At 37.3% G+C, this 26539-nt stretch overlaps 1 protein-coding gene across 1 annotated transcript; it reads left to right on the top strand.

Moving 5' to 3' along the window:
- The first annotated feature begins 230 nt into the window (after positions 1-230).
- On the top strand, positions 231-1716 carry LOC116131928 (non-functional NADPH-dependent codeinone reductase 2-like). Its single transcript, XM_031417598.1, has 4 exons — positions 231-681; positions 757-997; positions 1083-1262; positions 1394-1716. Exons 1-4 carry the CDS (start codon positions 368-370, stop codon positions 1616-1618), a joined length of 960 nt encoding a protein of 319 aa, XP_031273458.1. The 5' UTR covers positions 231-367; the 3' UTR covers positions 1619-1716.
- The last annotated feature ends 24823 nt before the right edge of the window (positions 1717-26539 follow it).

Genomic DNA, 26539 nt, shown 5'->3' with positions numbered 1-26539 from the left:
TAAATTTTGTTCATATATGTACCATAAATTCATCAGAAATAAGAAGAAAGACGTGTTAATGAAGCCAGTATTACGCGTCCCTTTTAAATTCTCAAAAATGCACATGATTAGAAAATAAAGTAAAACGAAAATTACATATTACTGATGTCAACCTGGTACCAAAACTCAATGTCATCTGCTCTTATATCTTAAATAGCTATACGGGTACCAAAACTCACTATCACTGTGGCAATAAATCCACAAGTCACCTATTGTACTTATCTTTTCTCTACTTTTGGTTCTCATATAAAGCCATCGATCGTATTCGAGAAATTCAAGCCACAGAACTTCCTCTAGTAGCAACCTTAGCCTCAAATCTTTAGAAAAAATGTTGACTGTTCCAGTAGCAACCTTAGCCTCAAATGGCAGAACCATTCCTCTTGTAGGCTTTGGCACCGCTGAATTTCCTTTCAACACGACTGAATCTGTAGAAAAATATTTTCTCCATGCAATTCAACTCGGCTATAGACATTTTGATGCTGCTGCACTCTACGGGACCGAGCAATCTCTTGGCGAAGCCATAGCCGAAGCTTTACATCTTGGTCTCATCACATCACGCGATGAGCTTTTCATCACTTCCAAGCTTTGGTGCGGCGATGCACACCGTGACCTTGTCCTCCCTGCAATAAAAAAAACTCTCAAGTAATGTAATCAGGCCAAACATTAATTAAGAGACTATTTTTATGTGAAAATTTTTAATTTTTTGTTTCATTGTAGGAATCTTGGGTTGGAGTATCTTGATCTATATCTCATTCATTTTCCGGGAAGCTTGAAACGGGGCACAGGGTTTCCATTTAAAACAGAAGATATTGTGGCGATGGATATAGAGTCTGTGTGGGAGGCCATGGAGGAGTGTCAAAAGCTTGGACTTACGAAATCCATAGGAGTCAGCAACTTTTCCTGCAAGAAGCTTGAGAAATTACTTGCCTCTGAAAAAATCCCTCCGGCTGTCAATCAAGTTAGAAGTCAATTCTTTAACAAAATTTTTATGTTTCTAGTGTTGATATAGCTGAATAAACACGCGTGTTTGATATTTTGGTTAGGTGGAGATGAACCCAGTTTGGCAACAGAAGAAGCTGAGAGAGTTCTGTGAGGAAAAGGGCATCCATATAACGGCTTACTCGCCGTTGGGAGCCAAAGGAGTAGTTTGGGGAACTAACAGAGTCATGGATTCTCAAGTGCTGAAAGAGATTGCAATTGCTAAAGGAAAGACAGTTGCTCAGGTAATTAGATTTCTGAGTCAGTTCATTCCAATTTTTTTCAAGTTATCTGAACTTATTTTAGTAATATATTCGAGTGGAAGGACGAGATTTAATGCTTGACTTCTTCTGTGCTTTATTTTGTATATGTGAAGGTTTCTCTCAGGTGGGTTTATGAGCAAGGAGTAAGTTTAGTTGTGAAGAGCTTTGACAGAGAAAGAATGAAAGAAAACCTTGAGATATTTGACTGGCAGTTGAGTGCTGAAGAACTTCAGAAAATAGAACAAATTCCACAGATGAGAGGGAACATCGTTCAGCAATTTGTGTCAGAGAAGGGTCCTTACAAGTCCATTGAAGAGATCTGGGACGGAGAAATTTAAGGTCAATTTACTTTGTTGTGACTTCAATGCAAACTATGTATTTTTAGTTGTATTTATATTTACTATGCACTCCCATAATAAGCTCAGAATTAAACTAATTTTCTTCCAAGGCTCAAAATTAAACTAATTTTCTTCCAAGGCTCAAAATTAATTCGAGTAAGAGAGAATGGTGATATATGTTTCAATAGTACTCATAAATTCTTTGAAATAACAAGTAAATTGTCATTAGATTTTGCAAGAAAATCAGCCACAATACTATTTCAAAATATAACCACTATTGGGTGATTCGTCAATTAAAACTTTTAGATCTGAATAAGATTCAATTGGATTGTTAATAAGGGTGGTCAATGAGAAAATTTATCTAGTTTCAACTGCATGTCCGAGGGAAAGTATAAGTTACTAACTGGTCATAGGTTCAATTCTATGGGCCAAATAAAAAGGGCATAGTTAATAGACAAAACTAATGACAATGATTTGGAGTATACATATTTTGGAAGTAACCCTCAAAACCCAAATCTCAATAACCAGATTCCTCTGCTTCACTTTCTCACATAGAGACAAAACCTTTGTGTAACTGATGCACATACCACCCGTCAATGAGGAGTATGTATGTATGTCAGACACATTGACCTGATGCAACTCACCTTCATTGATTGCTTCTTTATACACAAGACTTTCTCCATTGCACATAAGAACTACTTTGTCGACCCACAGATACAGTACTCTTGATTTTCAGAGTAATATTACACCTACAACCTCTTCTCATAATTTTTTTTTTACAATCTCGACATGATAATTCACGATTGACCAGTTTGCAAATAAGTTCCACTTGCTCGTTATAGGTCTCGCCTGTCTATTTGTAAGTTGACCAATTGCGAGCAACAACGTCAAATTATAAGAGAAAATTTGTGAGAAAATGTTGTGTTGGGGCCAAAAAATATCCTCGGCCCAAAGACGAAGACACCTTCAACAAAGCTGGAAGTTAGGGCCCAATTCCAATTAGGCCCACAACAGAGTTCTGCAGATGAGGCCTGTTTGGTATGCCTTCCCAGTTGCTTACCATTTGGATCCAATCAACAGAGGCCCGATTCGTTTAGGCCTCATTACCAGCTTATCTGGACCTAGACCTTCTGATCCCAGAACACCTTCTGGACTTACGATCAACTTAGAGCCTAGGGTCACCTATATGCTCCAGTATTGTCTTAACTCTACCAAGGAGGTCAATCACTACCCTGATTCATCTAAGATCCGTATCCTAGGCACGCTGGGATTCCCTTTCCTACTGAGGTAACTGAACCCAGGCTCCACTCTTTCACAAAGCCACAACTGCAAGGACTCCAAGTCCCACTAGGATTCGAAGACTATGTAGTCACTATTTAAACAGAGGTCAACCCTCTCACAAGGGACAAAGACATTACACCTTCAGACCCCGAAGTTCCTACTCTTAAGAACTTCGCATTACATCTGTAGTTACAGTCTCCGACTAGACTTCTGGTAACCTTTTCTCTCCCTAACCCTCACTAAACTAGTCTCACTCAGCCTTGTTGACTTGGGCTTCGGAGTGCCTACGGCAACCACCATCCTGGTGTTTTCCATCTGCTTCACGCTTGTTTTCTTGCGTGTGCAGGTACAACATATCGCTAGTGGTCTCAACCTCATGAAATCAGTCCCTACTTTCATAAAGGTAGATTTTTGCATCTACAGGTTATAAACGTAGTATTTTGTTTCCCAACTCATTCACCTCTATCACCTTAAGTTTAATGATTGAATTGCCTATTGAAAGATGCTTGTAGTGCCTCCTGTTGAAATCAAAGAGACCAAACCGCAAAACCAAAAGCAAAAACCAACATTCATACACAGCAGATAAATTCCAGTTCAATCAGCAGATAAAATCCACAAAGTAATAAACAAAATAAGAACTAAAAAGTAAAGGGGACAAAGATATATAGTGGTTCAGTAATCTTATAGATTACCTACATCCACTCTCCAAGGCAATAAACAGATTTTCACTATGAGAAAAGAGAACCTTACAGAAATTACGATCACCCTTTACACAGTGCATAAAACCCCTCTGTAAACCCAGATCTCCTCACCTCTCATACACCACACAAATAACCAAGTATTAGTTACAGATTTATACAGAAGTAGAAAACAGAAAAACAATCCAGCTAAGACCTACCACCACCGTTGATTCCATCAACACTCTTCAAATCTCCAGCGCATCTAATATTTCATAACAAACTTTTCTCTCTTTATTAACCAAGAGAGAAAACTCGAGAGAAATGGAAATGAGCAAAACCTAATTTGAATTAGGTTTATTGAAGGCTGGTTTTTACAGAACTACCCCTTAGCTTTATCAAAATGACTTTGACTGTCCAAATTAAACTTTGACTTCCACGTGGGCATAAATTAATTGCCACCTCACAACAAATCTCCACCTTGGCACTTGATCATTGCCCTCACTTACTGCCTTGGAAATTCCTTCTACTTTTCTTCAATGTGAAGAAGGCTCTTAAAGAGCCTTAACTTGTCCAAGACAACAGACTTGGTGAACATGTCTGCTGGGTTTTCACAACCAGGAACCTTCTCCACCTTGATGGCTTTATCTTCAATCAGATTCCTTATGAAATGTAGCTTGACATCAATGTGTTTTGATCTCTCATGAAACACTTGATTTTTACACAGAAAAATTGCACTTTGGCTGTCACTTTTGATTGGAACCTGCTGCTGGTTCAAACCCATTTCCTCAAGCATTCTCTTGAGCCACATTGCTTCTTTGACAGCCTCTATAATGGCAATGTATTCTGCTTCCGTAGTTGACAAAGTAACAATTGCCTGCAGATTAGCCTTCCAAGAAACCAGATTATTCCAGAAAGAGAAACAAAAACCAGTCATGGATTTCCTACTATCTACATTTCCTGCATAATCAGCATCCACATATCCTACAATGATATTACCCTGATTTTGTCCCCTGCTGTAAACAATACCAGTAGTCATTGTACCCCTCACATACCTAAGCACTCATTTTACAGCTTCCCAATGATTCTTCCTAGGATTACTCATAAACCTACTTACAGAACTAACTGCAAAGGCTAAATCAGGTTTGGTACACACCATCAAATACATCAAGCTCCCTATTGCATTTGCATATGGGATGCAATCCATTTCCTTCCTCTCTTCTTCTGTTTCTGGGCATTGAACTGAACTGAGTTTAAAGTGCTGTCCTAAGGGTGTTTTGACAGGTTTGGAATTACTCATGTTAAACTTCCTGATAACTTTTCCAGCATATTCTTTTTGTGACAGGATTAGTTTTCCATTTTTTCTATCCCTTTCAGTATTCATTCCTAGGATTTTCTTAGCTTGCCCTAAGTCTTTCATTTCAAATTGTCTACTCATCTCTTCCTTAAACCTAGCAATTTCAGAAAGATCTTTACAAGCTACAAGCATAGCATCCACATACAAAGCCAAGTAAATGTAGCACTCACCATACAAACACTTAAAATAAAAGCAACAATCAAAGCTACTTCGAATAAATCCAACATTCACCATAAACCAGTCAAATTTTCTATACCACTGTTTAGGTGACTACTTTAATCCATACAGTGATTTTTTCAACAAACAAACTTGGTTTGTAGACCCCTTTTCAAACAATTCAGGCTGCTCCATCAGGATTCTTTCTTCTAATTCACCATTCAAGAAAGCAGTTTTGATGTCTAATTGCTCCAATTCTAAATCAAACTAAGCTACTAAGGCTAAAAGAATTCTGATAGTGGTATGTCTCACAACTAGTGAGAAAATTTCATTATAATCAACTCCTTCAACCTGTGTGAAACCTTTGGCTACCAACCTAGCTTTAAACCTAGGTGCTTCAACCCCTGGTATACCCTCTTTCTTTTTGAAAACCCATTTACACTTAACCACCCTACTACCTTTAGGTTTGTTAACAAGGATACAGGTCTGATTTTTGATTAGAGACTCAAATTCTTCCTGCATGGCAAGTTTCCATTCCCTAGAATTTTTACTAATCATAGCTTCCTTAACAGTCCTAGGCTCATCATTAATCTCTTCAGCAATTTGAAGAGCAAATGCAACCATGTCAGCATGTGAGTACCTCCTAGGTGGTCTAATTTCCCTTCTTTCCCTATCTCTAGCTAGTTGATAATTTTGTAAGTCATGACCATCATCATCATTATCACTATTTTCACCTAAACTAGGTTCTTCCTCCTGGATATGGGAATCTAAAACAAAGTCTGAAACAGGATTGTTTGGAAAATCTCCACCTAGATCCAGATTGAACACCTCTATTCTATCTGCATTGTTACTCTCTTCTTGACTCAAACCACCCAACTCATCTTCATTAAACCTAACATCTCTGCTAATGATACACTTTTTCCCTCTAATATCCCAGCATTTATAACCCTTAATGCCATCAGGATATCCTTAGAAAATACACTTAATAGCCCTAGGTTGTAACTTATCTGTTTTTTCATGAACAAAAACAATGTAGCCAAAAACCCTAAGGTTACTATAGTTTGCAAGGTGCCCAGACCATTTTTCCATGGGTGTTCTTAAACTAATAGCAGATGAGGGTATTCTGTTAATTAGGTAGACTGCTGTGTGGGCAGCCTCTGCCCAAAACCTGGTGGGTAACTTAGATCAGGATAATAGGCTTCTAACCTTTTCCAAAATGGTCCTATTCATCCTTTCTGCTAAACCATTCTGCTGGGGTGTGTGCCTTACTGTCCTATGCTTCAGATTCCACTTTCCCTACACAGATTATCAAACTCTTCATTTATGAATTCTAAACCATTATCAGTTCTAAGTTTCCTAATTTTCTTCCCTGTTTAGTTTTCAATCATGACTTTCCAATCTCTGAATTTCCTAAAAGTCTCTCCCTTAGTTTTCAAGAAATAAACCCAGACCCTCCTAGAATAGTCATCTATTATGCTGATGAAATATCTACAACCTCCTAAGGATGGATATTTAGTTGGTCCCCATACATTTGAATGGATATAGTCTAAAATAGCCCTAGAACAGTGGTTTCCCACACTAAATCTGATTCTGTTCATCTTCCCATAAATGTAGTGATCACAGAAAACCAGCTTCTCTACTTTATCTCCTCCTAGAGTCTTTTGCTTACTTAGCTCAACCAATCCATTTTCACTAATATGCCCTAATCTCCTATGCCATAAAGTTGTCTTATTAGACTTCTAAGATAAGGATACTACTGCTGTTCGAGTGATGGTTGAACCATTTAGAATATACAGCCCATTCCTCATCTCACCCTTCATAACAACTAAGGACCCTTTAGTTACTTTAGGGACTCCACCTTGAGCTTTATAACTATAGCCAATTGAATCTAGACTTCCTAGAGAAACTAAGTTTCTTTTTAGCTTTGGTATGTATCTAACATCAGTGAGCCATTTTGAGCTTCCATCATGCAAATTCAGCCTTACATCTCCTATTCCTAAGACTCTACAAACTGCATTATTTCCCATCAACACCTTTCCAGACTCTAGTTTCTTAAAGTTTGACAGAAAACTCCTATTTGGAGTCATGTGGAAAGAACAACCAGAATCAAGTACCCATTCAACATCAGTTTCATTTTCAGAAACTACTAACACATCAGAACTCTCATAACCATTAGAAGCTATATCTACACTCCCACTAGCATCCTTTTCCCCTGACTTTTTCTTCCTATCAGGACAGTCCCTCTTAAAATGACATTCCTTATGACAGTGAAAACATTTCCTAGTGAACTTAGACTTGGACTTTGATCTACCCCTAAAATTCCCCTTCTTGTGGCCTTTCTTATTAGGCATTCCTCTTACATAAAACCCCTCACCATCTGGTTTACCTTCCTTTTTAAATTCAGCATCCTTAGCAGTAATTGCTACCACTACTTCATCTAGTTTTAGGGTTTGCCTGCCATACTTAAGGGTGTCCACAAAGTTAGAAAAGATTTTTGGAAGTGAGTTAATTATGATCACTGCTAAATCTTCATCCTCAACCTTAACACTAAGCCCTTCTAAATCCTGTACAAGTTTAATGAAATCATTCATATTTTCTCCTAATATTTTGTTTTCATCCATTTTAAAACTGAACAGTTTCTGTTTTAAAACTAACCTATTAGGAGAGGACTTTGATAGGTATAGAGAGTCTAGTTTTTCCCAAATTTCAGCTGGTGTTTTCATTTTCTTAACTTCCCTTAAGATCTTATCCCCTAAACCTAGGATTAAGGTACTGTGGGCTTTTTCTAATAAGTCTTTTTTCTCCTTATTAGATAGGGAGTCTGGTAAGCTATCCTCACCTTCTAAAGTATCAGACAGACCATCCTTAATTAAGATAGCCCTCATTTTCATCTTCCACAATCCGTAATCATTATCCCCTGTGAATTTCTCCACCTCAAACTTAGACATTTTCCAGGTTCCTACCCTTCACAGATGCCTAGAGTAAAAAAAGCCCCAATTTACCTGAGACTAAATAGAAACCCTAACTTGCAGCTGTTAATAGGAAAACCAGATCTAAGCCTAGATGCTTCAGATTCGCAAAAGATCTCTTAACCTAGAAAAAGCCCTAGGTGCTAGAATGATAACCTAGCTCTGATACCACTTGTTGAAATCAAAGAGACCAAACCGCAAAACCAAAAGCAAAACCAACATTCATACACAGCAGATAAATTCTAGTTCAATCAGTAGATAAAATCCACAAAGCAATAAACAGAATAAGAACTAAAAAGTAAAGGGGATAAAGATTTATAGTGGTTCAGTAATCGTATAGACTACCTACATCCACTCTCCAGGGCAATAAGCAGATTTTCACTATGAGAAAAGAGAACCTTACAGAGATTACGATCACCCTTTACACAGTGCATAAAACCCCTCTGTAAACCCAGATCTCCTCACCTCTCATACACCACACAAATAACCAAGTATTAGTTATAGATTTATACAGAAGTAGAAAACAGAAAAACAATCCAACTAAGACCTACCACCACCATTGATTCCATCAACGCTCTTCAAATCTCCAGCGCATCCAACATTTCGTAACAAACTTTTCTCTCGCTGTTAACTAAGAGAGAAAACTCGAGAGAAATGGGAATGAGCAAAACCTAATTGAATTAGGTTTATTGAAGGCTAGTTTTTACAAAACTGCCCCTTAGCTTTTGCAAAATGACTTTGACTGCCCAAATTAAACTTTGACTTCCACGTGGGCATAAATCAATGGCCACCTCACAACACATCCATCACATCCACCAAGAACGAAATAAGTCGCAGAAAACAGTACCTCAAGAGGTTTCTATTCAAACACAAACACTTACTTCTTTTCTTTCTTAGAAATCATTACAGATTCTTCTATTTCCTTTAAGAGGTCACCAAACATTTTCACAAGATCAGGAAACTGACCAATCGTACGAATAACCCTCTCCTCCATTTCAGTTCTGTCGATCTTTCCGATGAAAAAATAACGCCACTGTTCTAGAAAATTGTACTTAAAATCTGAAGGATCCAACTTGCTCCTCACTTTCTCAGCAAAACTTAACGTTTCCCGGTGAAGCCTCTGCCTCTCCTCCTCCATCGATCGGTTCTCATCGATTAAGAAAAACTCTAACCCTTTTCTTGAAATGAGAATCAATGTAATTTTTCAGGTGCGTTTATGGTGACTATGGTCATGAAATGGAGACTAAAATGAAAGGAAAGATCGAGAAGATTCTCAAATTGTTATTAAAATGGCGTCTATGACGTGGACCAGTATTGGGATTTACACTTGTAAAGAAAGCGAAGTAGCAGCTGTCTAATATATTATGAACCCAGTTAAATTTGGAAATTTCTGAAGAATTTAATGTCTTCTACATCATTAATCACACCAAGAAAACAATAACGAAAACACAAACAATCAAACCAAAGAAATGCAAATCAAGATTTAACATAATTCAAGCTTTTAAAGTTTGCAAATTGCACAAGCCCTTCACAAGAAAGAAATAACTCCAAGAAAACAGTACCTCAAGGAGCACCTATTCACACACAAACACTTATATTTCTTCTTCCTAAGATGTATTTTCAATTTCTCCATGACCAAGATTCCTCTAGACCATACTCTACTCGATTAGACTCTTCAAGATGTCCCCAAACATTTTCAAAAGATCAGGATATTGGCCAATCGTGTGAAAAGTCTTTTCCTCCATTTCAGTTCTGTCAATATTCTTTCCCTTGCAAAAATCAAGCAAAGGTTGTAGAAAATTGTACTTAAAATCTGAAGGATCCAACTTACTCTGCACTTCCTCAAGGAAATTGAACATTGCCACGTATAACCTCAAGTTGGCAACTAGCCTGCTCAAGTCTTCCGCCATTGATTGGTGTCTGATTAAGAACTAATACCCTAACTGTTATTTTCAAAAGGAAATCAATGTAATTTTCTGGTGCCGTTATGGCGAGTACCGACGTGAAGGGGTGACTAAAAAGAAACAAAAGATCAAGAAGATACTCATACTTTTATCAAAAGGGCGTCATATTCACGACGCTGGATCAGTATTTAGATTTACACTTGTACGGAAAACGAAGTAGCAGCTGTGTTATCTAAATCCAATTTATATTGAAATCTTTTAGCTTTCATTTTTTATAATTTTTTTCTTCAGTATATGAGTTAAAACATTTGACAAATTGTGTACAATGCATTGCCGTCTGCAGAACTTCATATTTTGGATTCTACATCATGATTGAAGATTTTTGGAAAGCTCAATCATATCAAGTAATACGTAACTAGAAGAGTTTTAGATTCTACAACTCGCCTGCATGAAGCCAGAATCGATAGTAATCACGTTTAAGACGAAAAATTAGTATCAGAAATAACACAGAAACTTCACATGCTAATGCTGCACAACTTCTTAGAAGTTTCAGGTTGCCCTGTGGTTATGAGAAATCCGCCTGAAAAAATGCGTTTAAGATCAAAACAAAAGGACTTTCAACACGTGTTGATCACTTCAGTAACTTTATGACAGATTTCCAGGACCCAGTTTGGAGTCTCTCATAAACAGTATTCCCTTCTGCGTTGGGCCTGGGTCCCTCCTATGTGAGGTGGCCTTCTTCAAAGCCCAGTAGGGCTTGTAGTGACTAAAAGGAAAAAATAAAGTAAGGGTGAAAAAAAAAGTAGGTGGTCTTATTTTCATCTCTTGGCAGTTCCATCAAAGTTGTGACCCCGCTTCACCTGTGGTTGGATTGAGCTCAACTTTGGAAAAGAGACTCACGACACAAGGAGCTACAATCTGAACGGTGAAGATCAGATTTTGAGTTCTGAAACTGGTGGTTTGCTTCTGTGAACAGTAATTATAGGTTCTGATGAGGTCTTTCCGATATCCATTTTTTTTGTTCGTCTTGTTTCCACTATAATAATGATGTTTGTATTGTGATTGTATTTCAAGATTTGGAAATTCTTGATGTTTGTGTTTCTTGAATACATCTATTAAGCTAAGAAGAATAATTGTAAGATAATGAAGGTTTTTGAGTGGATTTCGATCTCGTGATTTTTGCCCTTGTATTGAAGGGTTTTTCGGGTGTTCTTTGTGTGATTGTTTGATGCTGAATTTTTTTTTACAATATTAGTGTGATTATTCTCTAGTTAATATTTCACAAAAAGTGGATCATTAGTTTCGGGCAACATTCTTGTCATAAAAAGACTCCACAATTACCAATTCACTCATTCTCTCTAACCTTCACAAATGGATCAAAATTTAATTTCTTCATTAATAACAAGCCTTTGTATCTTCATTACTCTCTTTCTTTCGGCAAGAACAACCTTAGGGTACTGTGCAGACTCACAATTACCGAGCTTGTGTACCCAAATACTATGGCGATGGCCTAAATATAAGCTACCCATTCTAAGGCCAGTAAGAACCCTCTAGTGGCCGTCCTGAATATCAACTTGTGCTAAATTAAGGATCCAATTTTTGTGAAATATTGACTAGAGAATAATCACACTAATATAGTATACAAAATTCAGCATCAAACAATCACACAAAAAACACCAGAATTTACGTGGAAAACCCTTCAATACAAAGGGAAAAACCATGAGATCGAAATCTACTTAAAAAACTTCCATTATCAACAAAATAATGTCTTACAATGATTCTTCTTAGCTTACAAGATGCATCCAGTAAATACAAACATCAAGAACAAACAAATCTTGAAATACAATCACAATAAGAACATCATCATCATAGTAGAAACATGACCAACAAGAAAAAGCTGTTGGAAAGATCTCACAAAAACCGAAAGTTACTGTTTACGAATACAAAACACCCGTTTCAGAACGCAAAATATGATCTTCTCCGTTCAGATTGTAGCTCCTTGTGTTCTGAGTCTCTCTTCCAAATTTGAGCTCGATCCAACCACAAACGAAGTGGAATCACAGCTTTGATGGAACTGTGCAGAGATGAAAAAAAACTCACTCTCTTTTTCTTTTCTCTACCTTGTCGACTGCAAGCTGTCTTTACTTCTACCCTTTTTTTTTCTTTTATTAACTACAACTCTCATGCAATGACTATGGAAATTCAGTTCTCATCTTAAACGAAAACGACTACATTATCCACCAAATCTTCTACCACAACCGGTCTCTTCTTCTCTCAAATGCCATGATATTTAAAGCTCTGAACTCTAGTTGTTTGAATAAAATTCCTCCGATCCATAACCTTTCTCTTCTTAATGACACCTTCGTGGTCGCTCCTAAACAAATTTAAATATATTTGCTATACAATTACAACTTACCACTGCCTATAGAATTCACGGATACTAACTGGAGATTTAATATTGTTCGTATTAATTCTAGCTTTCTGCTTCTGGAGAAAATTATCATCAGATATTTGCATGGGCTTTTGTATGAGGAAAACTAAGAATTATCCTAACATTGAGCTCTTTTTGAGGAACTATGGAACCTTAGCCCCTAAAAGATTAAGCTGTTTACAAATTAAGAAAATGACCAATTCATTCAAGCATAAATAAGGTCAAGGAGCTATGACGATGTTTACGAAGGTATTCTACCTGATGCTCGTAATGTGGCAGTGAAGGTCTTAAGTGAATCAAAAGGTAATGGTGAAGAATTTATAATGAGGTGGCTAGCATTAATCGGACTTCTCATGTTAATATTGTCACTCTTTTAGGCTTATGTTTTAATGGTCATTGGAGAGCTCTAATCTATGAATATTTGGCCACTAGATCACTTGAAAAGCTCATATACGAAAATGTACAATCAATCTGAGACAAAGTTGAAGTGGGAAACATTGTACAAAATTGCAATCGGCATTGCTAGAGGACTAGAGTATTTACATCGTGGTTGTAATAGACAAATTTTGCACTTTGATAAAGTCTCATAACATTCTCTTAGATGAAAACTTTTGTCCAAAGATCTCAGCTTTCGGCCTTGTTAAAATGGGCCCCGAGAAAGAAATTATCATAACAATGAGAGATCTCTTAGGAACTATTGGTTATATTGAACCAGAAGTATTTAGTACAAACTTTGGAAAAGTTCCCACAAGCCAGACGTTTATAGTTATGAAATAATGGTTTACACATAGATGTGGTTACATTTATCTTTTTATAGCTCTATACATAGATATGACTACATTTAAGTCTTTATCGTTAAAAGATCATGATTATCTGTATATTGTATTAGGTAAAGCCCAGAACTGAACCCTCCCAATCACTGGATCACAGGTATATCCACTCTGGATCAAACTCTTCTTCACCTAAAATAGTTACATGCGCTTGGAGATCAGAGTCAGAGAACTCCCTCTTGATAGATAAATTCTCTTCACGCCCATCTTGCCCTTCATATGACATTATCTTTGCCTGTTCTTCAACCCCAAATGGGCTCCCATTACTCATCCCCTTGACATTGCTGCAAAAGGAATCTCATCTTCATCATAGTCCCAGCAAGGCCACAGGACACAAAACAAAAAGCATTGGAAATACAGTACTCTTGATTTTCCAACTCGCTCACCTCTCTCTGTAAGTCTCTCAGTGATAGAATGGTAACTGAAAGATGCTTGTAGTGCCTCTGGCAATTCCCAATAAAATGTTTGGGAATTTTGGGAAAAGTTTAGAGAATACCAAGAAAACAGTCATCATACTGTTAGCGAAACATGATTCTCATTTTTGTAAAATTCTTTATGCAGTGGGTATAGGATCTTTTCAAAAGGAAATTTTAAGCAAACCATTCTGCAGAATTTTCTTCTACATCAGTAATAACGGCAGCAACACAACAACAAAGAATTCACACTCCATCAAACAAACCAAATGAAAATGAAGATTTAACATAATTCGTCTTTGAAGTCTACAAGAACAAGCCAATATCATCCATCACATGTAGCAAAACAAGTTTCAATTCAAACACAAACACTTATTTCTTCTCTTTCTTAGAAATTATTGCAGAGTCTTCTATTTCCTTCAAGAGGTCACCAAACATTTTCACAAGATCAGGAAATTGACCGATCGTACGAATAACCCTCTCCTACATTTCAGTTCTGTCAATCTTTCCGATAAAATAATAACGCCACTGTTCTAGAAAATTGTACCTAAAATCTGAAGGGTCCAACTTGCTCCTCACTTTCTCAGCAAAACTTAACGTTTCCCGGTGAAGCCTCTGCCTCTCCTCCTCCATGGATCGGTGGTCGTTGATTACAAAAAAAACCTGACAGTTTCTTCAAATGAGAATCAATGTAATTTTCTGGGGAGGTTGTGGCGACTATGGACGTGAAATGGAAACTAAAATGGAAGGAAAGATAGAGAAGATTCTTAAATTTTCATCAAGCCGACGTCATCTTGATGACGTGGATCAGCATTTACTCTTGTATAGAAAGCGAAGTGGCAGTTGTCTAATCTGAACCCAATTTATTCAACTTTCTGTGATAGGAAAACCCTTGTTAAGAAAATCTTTGTTGTACAATCTGTTGTCTGATTATTTTACTGTTAAGAGAAAACGACATATTGCCACCCAAGGTTTAGACAAATGGCAAGTTCCCACCCAGGGAATCTGGAAAACTGACTTAGGTCTTTTATCAAGCAGGTGGCGGACGTGATCCACACAAACTAAAACACAAGGAGAGTTTGTTGGTGTATTTCGATGACACGTTGCTCTCTGATTGAACAGAAAACGACCGAAAAGGCAAGTGTGGGAGTGGTCGGAAAAGTGAGTTATGACTGCAAATGGAGGTATGAGTTTTGTAGAAAAGGTCATAAGGAGTCTAACGGTGGTCTCAAAAGTTATTTTGAAGTTCGAGATTGGTCAAAAAAAGCCAAAACCCGACGGCTTGGGCGATACTAACGTGAGCCACTTCTTACTAACATGAACCACTTTCGGCTCAAAAGACACGATACAGTAAAAAGTTAAAATTAAGGAAACTGTGTTAATTTAAGAGGTGAATCTGGAATAAATGAAACCAGGGGTGGGAACTTACCATTGTGCTAAACCTTGGGTGGGAACATGTAGTTTACTCTATTTTTAATTATGTAGTGTAGACAGCTATCAGTATGAGCACTGCATATGCTAATTGTTGTTTCAGTTCAACGTTCTCCTGCAGGTTTAAGAAACTATCCTCTGTTTGGTGATAAAGAGATTGACAGACTGATTGAAACTATCTTCTGCTAAGGATAGAGATCCTGATGAGTTTTATCATGGTTAGGAATGTCAACTCCTGGACAGTCTCAGCCAGGCCACATTAATGTAGAAGTTTCAGTTTGGCTTGTGGGAATGAGAAAGTCGAGTGAAAAAACTAATGTATATAAGATGTAAGAAAACAATCCAAAAAACAAGATTCAGATTGGCCTTGTTGAACTTGAATTTGTTTGACTTTGCAGTCGCTTGACTCCCTCAAAATTCTGACAATTTGTCAGTTTTGGATTGGCTAGAAACTGCTGCTGAGAATTCTTGATCCAGAATTACAGAAATCTCTGTGCCAACAACATTGGCAGGGAATCTTGGAGGAAAGTTTGAAAATGGAAGATAATGAGAAAACAGTCATTAGATTATTGGCAAAACATGATTCTTGCTTTTGTAGAGATTCTTTATGCAAGTGGATTTCAGAAATTCTGCAAAATTCAATAAACATCGAATAAAAGAAATGCAAATCGAGATTTAACGTAATTCAGGCTTTAAAGTCTACAAATTGCACAAGCCAATATCATCCATCAATCGGCCAAGAAGGAAATAACTCTGAAAAAAAACAGTACCTCAAGAAGCTCCCGTTCACGCACAAACACTTATATTTCTTCTTCCTGAGATGTTTTTCAGTTTTTTCGTGGCCAAATTTGTCCGAGACCTTAGTCTATTCGCCTGCACTCTTCAAGATGTCCCCAAATATTTTCAAAAGATCAGGTTATTGACTAATCGTGTGAAAAACCTTCTCCTCCATTTCAGTTCTGTCAATCTCTCTGACACGACCTGCCTCGACCCTCCCTACCCCATAAGCTCCGGGCGCACCTATGAGACTCGGGCGGCCGAGACGTGCCGTGTGGGAATCTAAAAACCTGTATTCTAAATACGTTTTTCATAAAAACATTCGCTTGGACTCATTTTGAAAGCATAAACACACACACACACACACACACACACACACACACACACACACACACACACACATATATACATTTGAAAATCTGAAAGCTAACTTGTACGTTCATAAAATCCAAAAACGGATGGTATCAGATATTTATATCTTTTATAATCAACACAGGAGATAAACATGTACATAATTCGGTAGCGGTAACAAGCATGACATTTTTACACACATGATGAGTCGATGACGTAAGGGCCCAACCTCGAGAGGAATCACTCCTCAGCACGACTCTTCCTGTGAACCTGGGAAAAAGGGTCTAAAAAAGGGTGAGCTGAAATACTCAGTGAGTGGGGGATTGGGGAGAGTTTGCAAAACATTCTTCAACAATAGTCATGGCATGCAGTAGTTCTTATGAAATCCTGAAAACAACATGATTCTATGAACGTGTTATGGAAGTAACTAAATCATTCCTGTATGCATGTATAACTCGTTTTCTAAAATTGTTCTAAGTACTGTAATCTCATCATTTAAGCTGAAAACAAATTTTGAATTATAGCTCATCATTGAATGCTTAAAATTCTTTTTCTAGAAACTTAAAACATAACTGTAAGTGCTTATGCTTCTGGGAACAATATTTCCTATAAGTCATGCTGCAACCATCTATGTCATCACTCAAGAATGCATATGATTATGAAAAATAATAACTCTACTTATCATCGTACAAAAATCTAAACCATCATTCAGTGAAAACTCATGACCTCAAAACAAAAATCTGGTAACTAAATTTATAACTATTGTGATGATATAAAATTGAAGACTGTTTTCTGAAGCTATGCACTGATAACTGGTTTTGGAATACTGTAAACTTTATGCTGATAACTGAAATTAAACGGATACTGTAGCTTTTACTGATACTAAAACTATAAGCTGATATCTTATTTTAAAACTGTGGCTAATATTGAAGGCTCTCTTAACATTTTGAAACTCATATTGAGGCTATCGCTCGTAGCAGATACTAAAAACTGAATGTGATTTTTGAACATTCTAAAACTGATTCTGATGTAATAACAGAAAACTCTCACCGCAACTAGCCCTCGGGGAAATCTGTCTTACCTGGTGGGCGTCCCCACATAGGCAGAGCAAGGGATGTACCTGTCATACCCGGCAAGATCTGTCATCGCGCGGGCAAAGCACAAAACTGTCATACCTGGCGGACCACTCAACGCCAGGCAGAGCCAATAAAATCTGTCATACCCGGAAGATCTATCATCGCACGGGCAGAGCCACTGAAACTGTCTTACCTGGCGGACCACTCAACGCCCAGGCAGAGCCAATAAAATGTCATACGCATGCGCAGAGCAAAATCTGAAACTGTCAACCCGGCGGAATCTGCATCGTCGGGCAGAGCCAATAATCTGTATCTCTGGGGGATGGGTACTTCGTAGGGTGGTTTGAAAACCACTTTACTCTTATATATAGTCTAACATGCTTTTCTTCATGAAAAATGCATAGTTTGCTTGAAAAATATGAATTATGCCCAAGGGGGGAAAATATAGATTTATGAACATGCCCCAAAACTGACAAATCAACCCTTTTTCGTTTCTCATTTAGCATATTTATCAAAATCACTAAACTCCATTATAATGCATCTCATGTAATCTCAAGTAACATATATAAGTCAAGAACATACCACATATGTGCTTATAACATGCATATATGACATAATATTCAAAAATCACATCCAGGGGTGAAACTGAAAATTTCCAAACATGTTTTAAAACTGAAAATTCCAAACATGTTTTAAAACTGACAGTTTAACCCAGATTAAAAATACTTTCAACATCACATCCAAGCATGTGTCCGACACTAATCATAAGATATATACCACATTTCATATAAAGAAAATCATGCCAAAACGTATGAAATTCCATGCAAAATGGGGATAGAATGGAAGTTTTAAACATACTTTCAAAACTGACAGAATGCACCCCTCTCTTTTTCTTTTTACCAAGAAACCATCTACCAACATCACGAACCTCAACGTATACAATTCAACCAATTCTCTACTCTCAACAGCACATTTTATTCATATAGCATGAATGCATATAATTTCATATACCAAACTTCATCAAAACATTTAAATAAAATCCACGTTAACATGTAAACATGGGTTTAAGCTTTTGGAAGAAGATTTGGTTAATCCACTCACCAAGTCGAGCATAATTTCAATGGGGCATTCTAGAGAAATATATGTTGATCCAGTAATATTTTCAAGTCATTTCAGAATCAATAACTATTTAAAACACAATTTTCTTTCAACTCATTTAACTCTGTCAACTGTTTCCAGAATTGAGGTTACTGACTTGTAAAATTCATAACAATTCAGCCCTTAATCTAATCCACATGAAACTCTCCAGAATTAAACTAGCACAGATAGGATTCACCAGAATTTAAAATCACTCAATTTGGATAAGTATAAGTGCATTATTCAGTTCTTAAAAATGCATGCTCTACAGAAAACATGAAATTCCAGAATTTCATAGCAGAATTCAAAATTCATTAAAAATCCAATACTCCGAATTTGGGGTGAAACAATTTTCAACCAATCTCTAATAAGTCTAAAAAAAAATACCTGAAATTTAGCTTCATTTGCAAACCCGAAACATATATAAATTTTCAGAAATTCGGACTGTCAGAATTTCACAGCATAACTTTTTATAACCAAAACAACTTTAATAACTCTTGGTTCTTTAGGATCAACATATAATGCACATATGCTTGTCAAAATTAATCAATTATATAAATAATAATTTCCATACCCTTCATTCCAACCATTACTGCCACCAATTAATTTCCAAACAAACCAGCCCTACCAAAATTAGCTGGAATTATCAATCATCAACCAAATCAAACAGGCGGAAACACAAAATTCTGCTTTCCATTCAACAACATTGGTATAGGCATTATTATTTATACATGCATGTCCACACTTACTTACAAATTTCATGATATGTAACACATTCACATGCATGCCAAAGATAATTTACAGAAGATGAATATAACCTTACAAACTGAAATAAATTCGAAGTAAGGCATTTTGCACCACATAGAAATCATTTCACTAAAAACATGATTTTATGCAAAATTCTACTATTCCACTTACAAACATCATGTTGTAAGGATTTTCGCAAAAGCAAATGGATGGTAGTAAAAGGAAATCAAATGCAAGGGCATAAGCTTAAGTTTTTAAGGAAAATAGTTTAGATCCACTCACTATTCTACAAACCGAAGCTCCCTGCACTCTCCTCCACTTTCTCTCTCACTCTACCATTTTCAGCCGCACCCATTCCCCTCTCTTCTCCGTTTTTCTTTTCTTCATCTGGGCGAAAATCAGCCTCCCTTTTTTAACTTTTCTTTTTTCTTCTCTGCTCCGCTTTCTCCCTCTGCTCTCGTCTCCTTCTTCTTCATTTGGGCCAAAACCAGCCCCTTTTCTTTCTTTTTTTATATTTTTAATTCTTTCTAAATTTATGCTTCTGCCCCTAGATTACAGGTAATCCCGCTAAACCCCTACCACATCAGCTTTTCTTTCAAATAAACCTCCAGATTTTGCCCCTTATTACATGCAAACCCAACAGCTTCCTTTTCTTGCAAATTTCATTCCCAATAAAACTTTTAAAAACTAACAGAAATCCCCTTCCATAAAAATAAAATCACACAAAATATGTAATATGTATTAGGATTAAAAACGGGGTTTCACACTCTCCGATGCCAAAATCACGTAAATGTTGTAGAAAATGGTACTGGAAGATCCAACTTCCTCTCCACTTTCTGAACAAAAGAAAACATTTCCTGGAAAGACCTCACGGCGGCTAGCCTCCTCCTCTCCTTCTCCATTGATCAGTGACTATTTAAGGAATAGTATATTCTAAATATATTATATAAATCCTAGAATATATTATAACATATGTTATATGATCATATAATATCTTATATGATTATATAACTATATGATTATATAATACATATTTTATTATTAAAGTATTTATTATATTATCATATAATATATTATATGATACTATAATGTATATTTCATTATTATTTGTATATTTAAGATTTATTTTCCTAAATTATGTGCTTAGGTTTTCCTATAAAACAATGCTACAGACATCGGCACTGTGCACCAAATTGTTACACCGAATTACGTGTCTCGTGATTCAGACCAGCCACATATCCATGAACCAATATTTTGTGAGTGAATGGATGATCGTTCACTGTTATTGGATGGGAGTCCATTATATGTGGACGCCCGTCCATGCGAAATGAACGATGGGTGGGAGTTAACATAAAATGGACGCTCGTCCATTCTTAAATTAAAAAAAGTTTCTGAACAAAAATAATGGACGGGCGTCCATGTGAAATAAACAATAGACTCTCGTCCATATTATATGGACGGGAGTCCATTTACTATGGAAAAGAGTCCACATAAAATGGACTCCCGTCCATAAAATGGCAGGAAAGAAGACAAGCTTCAGCTTCGCCAATCTCTGGCTCTGACTTAGACTATTACTCCTCTGAGGACATAGATATTAATAATCACATGTTGACAAATGGGTAGCAAAAGATGTCAAATGCCTCGAGGAAGAAAGAACGTAGAACAGAAAATTCAGAAGTTAATGACAGGAAGCAGAACTCGGTGTCTACGACCGACGAAAATGAAGCTTTAGACTCTGATGAAAACCTGGAAGCATTTAGCAAAACACAGACATCGGATAAGGACGTGGGGGGCCAGATATCTGGATTAAAGCTTGAGCTTGAAGCCTTGCGTAGCCAGAAAACAGATTTGGAATCGCAATGTGTGAAGAAAACAACTGAAGCTAAGCAATTAGAGAAGGAGAATAAAGGACTGCAAGGCCAGATTTCGAAACTTGAATTGATATCAAAAGAGAGTAAAAATGAGATGAGTGATGTGCAAAAAAAAAAAAAAAAACTGAAGGACAATGAGAAAAATTTAACATCTAAAATCGAAAACTTGAAGGCACAGGTCAGCTATCTGCAATCGGAGCTAGATTCTTCACGTGCTTCAGAAAACAAAGCAACATGTCTCGTCAAAGGCTTAACGGATCAGATCAATATAATGCAACATGATTTAGATTTGCTATTGGACGAGCGTCCATCTTCTTCTTCCTCTTCCTCTTGTTTGTGGAAGTATACTGTTATTTTAAGTTTGTATCCTTTGCATATAGTCTTCGAGTAGTTGTTCATGTAGTTGTAAGCTGATAATATATTATGATTTCTTCTATGCTTTGGTGTTTTGGCAAATATGTCATGTTCAGTTTCTATTTATGTCAACTTGTGTTAAGTGGAGTGCAGAGCTTCAAAACTGTGTAACATAAGATAGATACTTTGCATGGGATTGAAGCAAAGGAAATTGGTTTTAATTTAGGAGCAAAAACATGAAGCAGGTATATGGACACCCATCCATATAGGATGGACGGGCGTCCATTTTTTTGCTTTTAAAATTTTTTGGATGGGGCGTCCATCTTATATGGACGCTTGTCCATAGTAAATGGACACTCATCCATATAATATGAACGGGAGTCTATTAAATATGAGTAGGCGTCTATAAATGCTGAATGGCTGTTCATTCACAAAAGACTCCAATGTGATCACGTCTGATTGGTTGCTATGTCCTTTGGTACAAAAATTTGGTGTAAAAATTCAGTGTCCGTAGCATTACTCTTTTCTATATGTTGGGACTTTGTATTGTAACTAGAGGTGGGCAAGGCCTAGGCCCTCAATTTTTTAAGGACCAGTATTGGCCCCATCAGATTTCTTACGGCCCGAATGGATTCTATTTATTTTTTTTTATTTTTTTTGTAAAATTATTTTTAACCCCTACATTTATTATTCATTTCATATTAAATATGGGGTTTTAGATATTTTACAGGGGTTTAAATGTAATTGGGGCTTAGACGTAGGACCAGTCCTAGGCCCAAGCCTTGGAGAAAGGATCGGCTTGGGCCCAATCCCTACTCCCTTAGGCCTGGTTCAGTCCTAGGACCAATCCTAAGACCAGGTTTTTAGGTTGTGTCCTTTGGGCCTAGGCCTAATTCCCACCTTTAATCGTAACATTTCATCAATTCAATATAAAACTTCTTCATTAATTTTCTCACATTGTATCAAAGTGACAAGTTCCTTCTGTGCCCCTAATCTTTGGAACCGACAATTTCTCCTCTTGCCTCCAAGGTTTTTTCCTTTTCTCCTAGCAATCGCCACCTCTCAAGTTTCCTTTCTTGCAAATTAACCCCTGTCAGCCTCTTACTTCTATAGCAATCACAGCCACTCGCGTCGCCACCTCCCTTAGCCTAAGCCGAGCCTTTGTTCTCAACAGTCACTGCACCTCCGACCGATCTTGGCTTAAGCTGTCGTGTTCCTTCCTCCTGATCTCTTGTTGCTGAAGATCGTGAGCTAATCTCTTGTCATCACAAATTGCGAGCCACCCCATCGCTTTGTCGTCGAATTGTTTTTTTTTTTCCCACCATCTAGTCACTTCCCTTTCTTCTAGTTGAATCCCTATCTGCCTCGTTGTCGACCCGCCATTTTCTTTTCCGACGACATTTCCTCTTAACCCTCTAGTCTTTTGAGAAGTGATCTGCACCGCCCCCCCCCCCCCCCTCTCTCTCTTCCCAAACCCCAAAAAAAAAAAGAAAAACTTTGAGAAGTAAGTGACTTCTGCCACCCTCAAACTTTGAAAAGTGACACCTACACCCCTATGATCTCCCATGGCATCTTCATCTTTACCTACTAATGTTGTGATCATTCCAATCGCTGACTCTATGACAGGCTATTCGCGAGTATACGAAATCGCGCAAGTAATAAAGCTCGAATAAACGAGTGTCGAATCCCAAAAGAACTACCTACCAAGTACCAAACTAGTCTATTTTATTGCTATTTGATGAAACATAATTTTAACCTAATTAAGCTTATTCTCAAGGCCAAACTCCCTAATATTTCACTAACTTTCTCTCAAACAATTAGCGAATTAACCCTTAAGCAACAACCCAAAATATCTCTAAAGTGGATTTAGAAGCTAAGAGATCATTAAGTTCTATGGAATTTACCAGAGCCTCACAGATCGTGGTAACCTATCTCTACCGTTCACTCAATCTATGGTTTTATTACCTTAGACTAATTAGGTTTCATCTCTCAATCTGAACCCAACCCATAAAATCATTCAACTCTCAGGCCCTTAAGAATTGAAAGCGTTACACATAATAATAAAACTTAGAATTAATGCTCAATTAAGATTAGCAACAATAAAGTCAACACATATTCATAAATTGGGCTACATCTTTAGCCCTAGAAAAGAAATTTAGTTCAAAATTACAGTAATAAAAACAACCATTGTATTAACAAATATGAGTTCAAGAAATTAAAAAAGAAAAACTTCTGTAATTGATGAACAAAAACTGTAAGAATTCTGATCTCTAAAATAGTAGTCGCTCTTTCTCCTTCTCTAACTTCCTAAAAACTAATTAAGGACCCTTATTTCTAGCGCTAGAGTTTAGAGGTTTATTAGGAAAGAATTAAATGGCTTAAACCATTCAGATTCAGACTAGGAAAACAAAATAACCCAAACAGGCATGTGATCCATCACTTCAGCGACAGAAATGGTCATTGCGATGATTGTTCGTTTTGTCTGATCAGTCTGAAATATTCAGAATCTGAAAAATTCATCAACGTGAACTTTGAAGCTCTCTGAATAAGATTTCCAACGCCACAAGAATCATCAAATTCTGATTTCTACAGCTCAAGTTATGATCAAAATATCGAAGCATGCTCATCTTGAAAAATTTCCAGGTTTTAAGTCTCATCTTCAACGCGTCACAACTTTCTCGCTTCAACTCTGATTCTTGCACCATTTGTTTCTACTAGTCACGAATTCCATCAACATCATTCTTCTTTATTCAAATATCCATTTTAACCTGAAAATACTCAAAATACACTCGTGATCCCATAAAAGGTATTTATGAAATAATTAACTCAAATTTCACAATAAAAAAACATTTTTCCACAAATCCAATTGAATCACCAAAAAAAATATGTATTTTCAAGCTCTTATCACTCCAACGCCCTTTTCCCTGCCTAGTCCGCATTGACGATCATCCACTCGATGTTCCTGTCATCCTCCTCATCTATAGGTGGATTCCTTTTCTCACCACCGGGCTTCTCTTCACCCACAATGCCAGTCCATCTTCCGCCAGCTCTCTCTTCCATCGCCGGTCACCACTTCTCGATCGTAGGTGATGTGTATCCTCTAGCACCCTTTCTTCTGAATGGCACTACCAACCCCACTTACTCTTATTGGTTGAGGGCTGATCAATTGGTCTTGACTTGGATCAAGTCCAATGTTTCACCTTCCATTGTCCAGTCCTTGATACTACCATGCATCGCTGCTGTCAAAGCATGGCCTCTCCTAGATCAACGACTAAATCCACTTTCCAATGTTCATCTGCAATCCATTCATGACAAGTTGCATCCTTTCTGCAAGACTGCCGATCAAACAATGGTTGATTACCTTATTGAAGCCAAGTCCTTATCTGATTCCCTTGCTGTAACTGGTTTTCTAGTGTCAAATTCTGACTTGGTTGAGTATTTTATGGATGGCTTAGGTCGTAAGTATCAAGGATTAATCACATCTATGCATCTCCAACCCTCTACCACTTTTAATGAGTTGTATGATCTCCTGGTTCAGGAAGAACAATTTCAACAGAAGCACTCGGGTTTATCCACTCAAGTTGTGGTTATGGCTACTACTCACAACTCGTCACAATCCTCCGAGGTCCTCTAGCTTTTCTTCCAATAAACGCAACTCATGATCTCGCAATCGTGGTAATCGTGGACGTGGAGGTAGACGTGGTCATTGTACTTAGTTCTCTCCTTAGGGTACTCAGTCCTTTACTCTAAAACCACCCCTTCCCTCATTTTAGCCTCCCTTGCTACCTACTGCAGTAGATGGTCATCCTCAGGGTACCTGTTAGATCTATGAAAAATATGGGCACTCCGCTCGCGTTTGTCCCCAACGCGAAAACTTTACCTACTTTGTGGATGTTGTTGCCATGCCCTTTGCTTCTAAGTCTATGTGTGATACCTCTAACTCCAACTAGGTTCTTAATTTTGGGGCCACACACCATATGACACATATTACTACAACTTTGTCCTCTCCTCAAACTCATAGTGTCTTTCGTTGTTGTTGGGAATGATCAGTCTCTATCTATTACTCATAAGGACTCTGCGTGTCTGTTATAGTCCCCAGATTCTTGCATTATTTTATTTGATGTTTTGTGTGTTCCGTCACTACATAAAAATATGTTGTTTATTCATAAATTTTACATTAGATATTGACTCAATTTGTCTTCTTGACTCATATTTTCGTGATTAAGGAAAAATGGATGGGTCAGATTCTTCTCTCTAGTTGCAGCAATAATGGGCTCTACTAGTTAACATCTCTAATTATCGCTGCTTTTTCTTTGTTTGTCTGTCGTCTGATGTTTGGCATCGTCATCTTAAACACCCTTCCTTTACTATGCTCAAGACTGTGCTTGCCTCCATGTCCAGTCCTTTCCGTGGTCTGTAGGATCTCTCTACTATGTGTCCCATGTGTCCTTTTAGTAAAGGTTGTTGTCTTCCCTTTGCCAAACAAACATACACCGCTTGAGCTCCCTTTGAGCTTCTTCATCTTTATGTCTAGGGTCTTGTCCTATCCCATCTTTGTCCTCCTTTAAATATTACCTATCAATTGTAGACAACTTCAATCAGTTTACTTGGTTATTTCCTATGTTTAATAAATCTAACATTACTATAATTTTTCAAAAATTCCAATTACTAGTAGAAAAATTACTTTCGTGTCCTATTAAAATTATGCGTTCCAATAGGGGTGGTGAGTTTGATAATGAGTCATTTCGTTCTCTTCTTGCGTTTTAAGATATTACCCATCAACTATCCTACCCTTAAACCCCTGCCCAAAATGATGTCGTTGAGAGGAAACACTAAGACATGGTGGAAAAAAAATGTTGTCTTTTATTACAAGCTAACTTGCCACCATCCTTTTGGGTGGAGGCCTTTTCTATTATTGTTTTCTCTATTAATATCCACACCATTGCTCAAGAATTGGTGTCCCTTTGGAGCACTTTTTCACTGTCCTCCTAACTATTGCTTCGCGTGGACTTTTGGTTGTGTCTGTTATCCATCACTTACTTTAATAGCTGCACACAAACTAGCCCCATGTTCTGCTCTCTTTATTTTCCTGGGGTATGACTTGTCGCATTGTGGGTATCATTGCCTCCACATACCCTCAGGTCATGTCTACATTTCTC

The sequence above is a fragment of the Pistacia vera genome, unplaced genomic scaffold (genome assembly GCF_008641045.1).
Source record: "Pistacia vera cultivar Batoury unplaced genomic scaffold, PisVer_v2 Contig246, whole genome shotgun sequence".
Lineage (NCBI taxonomy): Eukaryota > Viridiplantae > Streptophyta > Magnoliopsida > Sapindales > Anacardiaceae > Pistacia > Pistacia vera.
The sequence above is the reverse complement of the archived record's forward strand: the minus strand, read 5'-3'. Positions and strand labels throughout refer to the sequence as shown.